Genomic DNA, 3,415 nt, shown 5'->3' on the forward strand with positions numbered 1-3,415 from the left:
CAATTAATACATGTTTTCAGGAGAATATATCAGCAAAACGTGTGTATATAACTAATGTTAAGCAAAGTGAAAGGGAATGGAACCATGTGACGATGCGATTCAATTACAAAACTTCATTCTGCCAAACTTTACAATTATTTATAGATATCATTGAGTAGCAAATCACCAAGTATTTTGGATAACTAAAATTGCATACATCACTAATTCTGACCGCAGACAGGTGGGCTAGCCCAATCGAAACAGCAGCATCTAATGTAAATGAGGCTAAGAGGGAGCTAAAGGTACAGACATCGGTACATAATTAGCAAGAGATTAATAGATTCAAGGCTGGATCAGACCCCATCTTTATGGAACCTATACGCTAAATGATCTATTCAAGTGGGGGCGGTTGGTTATCGTCACAAGTGCCCCGGATGGCTGTAGCTGCACGTGCCGCAGTCTCCCTCCCTGCAGCCTCTCTCCTCGCTATCGCAAGAACCACTAAAATAAGTCTGTCTGTGAAGCCATGAATAAGAGGATTTCTGCACCCAAGCGGAAAAAAATACAACAAAATGAAGAAACTCAAGATAATGTAGAGGGCGAAGGATCCAAAGACCAAGACAAAAATCGAAAGCCAAGCTAGTTTGGTTACGGTCACGTAGATGCCTGCCATGAATGCCAGAGGCATTGCGGCAAGAGCTACCAACAATGGGAAAGTTGATAGGAAAAGGGTAACTCCCATCACGTAAGGATCATTAATATGTGTCCAAAGGAGGATCACGATGGTCATGATCGAGCTATACATGGCCACGGAGTTGCTAATCACAAAGACATTGTACATGGCTTTGTGGAGCAATATAGGGATTCCAGCATCTGGGTCAGAACCATTATACCCTTCTGGAACGGAAAAATTAGAAGTGAAAGTGACAGTGGCCATAAGCACCGCCACGACCATGCGAGTATTCGCTTTGTCCTTAGATCTATCCGGTTCCTGCAGTTCCTTTCGTTTCCATGGGCTGCGACCGGTTGGCTTGCAGATATCTAATTCTCTACTTCTCGGTGTTCCGGCAGATACCAAAATTATCCATATTAATCTCTGCAAGTAGTGAGTCGAAAAATAAACAAAGAAATCAAAACATTATGATTTTGGCAACTAAATTACGGATCTAGGTGAGAGCACACTAATTGACATGCCTCACTAATTTATGTTCTAGTTCTGTCCCTAATTGCCTGATTGCTATAACAATTTGCGATATATTATTACCCGTGAGGAAAGTGTAAAAGGTCGTACCTTCCGAAGTGGAGCACCAATTGCTTTAATGTCCTGGTCTGCCATGTCGAGAGCCGTCATTTTATTCTTATTGACCAACTTAAGATCAACTCTTCTGTCTCGTGCAAGAAACATGATCGAAGGTTGATAGTGCAACGCAGCCAGATGCAGAGGCGTATTCCCGTCGAAATCTCTCGCATTTATGAGTTGGCTAAAATTGGGATTTTTCATTATTTCTTTGACAGTCGGATTGCATCCGTACCTCGCTGACACGTAAAGAATGTTTTGTCCCAGCCTAGTTAGAAACTCTGCAGGGTCTGACCATCGCCAAAGTAGCTCCTTGACGATCCCGATGTGATTCATCATGCAAGCAACATGGATAGGAAGATAGCCGTCCGTGCTGTCTTGCTCCAGGGCGCTTGTTGGGCACTTCTCCATCAAGAACCTGACTCCATCGTGATAATTGCTGTACGCCGCCAAATGGAGTGGAGTGCCGTTTCCCACATCTCTCAATTGAAATAGCCACGGCTTCCTTTTCCACGTCGCGTTCAGCATATCTAAATCCAGCACAAGAATTTAATCATAATGGATGAACACTAGTTTGTAATTCTTCATTAGGGTTGATCCCGCTCTAAGATGATCCCAAGTATCGGGAGTTGTCTCACAATCTGGCCCATTAGAGTTGTCAGCTATCAAACCATCTGTACACGTGACTCGTTAAACTAGACTTTGCTTGTGAAACTTGATTTTTCCTTCAACAAGGGAAATGTACACACAACTATCTCATTGTCCCCTTGTCCTCATCTGCCAAATATATCCCACACATACGTACACTTGCACATCAATACCAAAAACTAAACCACGCTTCTGCAATCCAAAATGGTATCAGAGCTCCAAAAATCAACAGGAAACCAAAATTAACAAACAAAAGAGTGACCGAGAAGATCAAAGAATAAGTGAGAGCGCAAAAGTGGGTTTACCCATATTCTGGTACATAATGGCGACATGAACGGGTGACATGCCAAAGACCCTTTCAATGTCTAATCTCCTCTGGTCTTCCCCATCGTTTGGTGCTCCCAACAAGACCCTGAGAACCTCCAAATCCTCTGTTTTGACTGCTACGCACCATGGAGACTTGCTTTCCTTATTCTGATAATACAGCGGATTGGGGTCTTCACTCACCAGTTGACGGATTACCTCGTAATGGCGATTCCTCACGGCCTCGTGCAGAGCGGAGTTGCCGCTGCGGTCAGTGCATCTTGGGTTCCCCTGGGGAAGGAGAAGCTCCACCGCAATGGTTTTCCCAGCTCTAGCCGCAATGTGTAGCGGCGTCTCTCCTCTGGAGTTTTTACAGGAGATCAAGTGCTTAGGGACGAAATCGATGACCGCTCTGACATTATCATCACTCTCTGCATTCCAATGATGTCAGCTAATTTGAGTGCGAAAGTTTGAAAGTTTTAAAATGCCCGGTCACAACCTTTTTAATATACCTGCCGCTGCGTGAAGCAGTGTATTCTTGGAGGGGCTGCGCAGTCCGAGAACAATGGGCAACGACACTCTTTCCCGGGCGCAATGATCCTCTAGGGCTCTGATGAACTCGTCGATGTCCCCTTTCTTCGCAGCCAAGTATAGCCGAGGATCCACAATATTGTCAGGTTCTGCAGGATCATGCCGTCGCTGGTTCGGGTCGGCCCTGATTAATGCTTCCAGTCTCTGCCTTCTCTGCCTCCACATCTCCTGGTTCAGATTCTCAGCCATCTCTGTATGCGCAACTATGCCTGTGACTTTGAGTGAAATTCCCTGGTGTCCTAGGAATCAAATTCAGCAGAGTTACAGCGACCAAGTCGAGTTCAACCTGACTGGCTTTAATCAACCCTCCCAACCCACATTTTACTGTTGTGTTAACTTGGTCTCCAACGCGCACATTCGTCTATTTTTTCTTCTTTATGGATGGATAGTCAACTGATGGTGAAGGACGACGGGTCCACTTTCTGCCACAAATGTTTCCTAGTGTTGACACCTAAATTTTGACTAACCATTTAATAATAATTTGCATAGAAAATTAGGGATTAAATTTTAACTCCTAAACAAAAATATTAAAATTGCATAGCATATAGTTTAAGTTCATATAGGTTAGTTGCATTCCGCATCGGACCGGCGGTGGCG

The 3,415-nt window shown here is 44.3% G+C and overlaps 1 protein-coding gene across 1 annotated transcript; it reads right to left on the reverse strand.

Annotated features, from left to right (window-relative positions):
- Positions 1–366: 366 nt before the first annotated feature.
- LOC115668507 (protein ACCELERATED CELL DEATH 6-like) lies at positions 367–3,022 on the reverse strand. Its single transcript, XM_056306981.1, has 4 exons — positions 2,740–3,022; positions 2,230–2,658; positions 1,271–1,806; positions 367–1,075 (listed from the first exon to the last, which is right to left on the reverse strand). The coding sequence occupies exons 1-4, from the start codon at positions 3,005–3,007 to the stop codon at positions 371–373; spliced, it is 1,938 nt and encodes a 645-aa protein (XP_056162956.1). The 5' UTR covers positions 3,008–3,022; the 3' UTR covers positions 367–370.
- Positions 3,023–3,415: the final 393 nt, after the last annotated feature.

Source organism: Syzygium oleosum, unplaced genomic scaffold (genome assembly GCF_021117445.2).
Source record: "Syzygium oleosum isolate NSW1041296 unplaced genomic scaffold, Sole_v2.1 Sole_v2.49, whole genome shotgun sequence".
Lineage (NCBI taxonomy): Eukaryota > Viridiplantae > Streptophyta > Magnoliopsida > Myrtales > Myrtaceae > Syzygium > Syzygium oleosum.

Coding starts and splice junctions, on each gene's coding strand:
- LOC115668507 (XM_056306981.1), bottom strand. CDS start 3,007: ATGGCTGAGAATCTGAACCAGGAGATGTGGAGGCAGAGAAGGCAGAGA. Junction 2,659..2,739: donor ACTGCTTCACGCAGCGGCAG/GTATATTAAAAA, acceptor ATTGGAATGCAG/AGAGTGATGATAATGTCAGA. Junction 1,807..2,229: donor CATTATGTACCAGAATATGG/GTAAACCCACTT, acceptor TGCTGGATTTAG/ATATGCTGAACGCGACGTGG.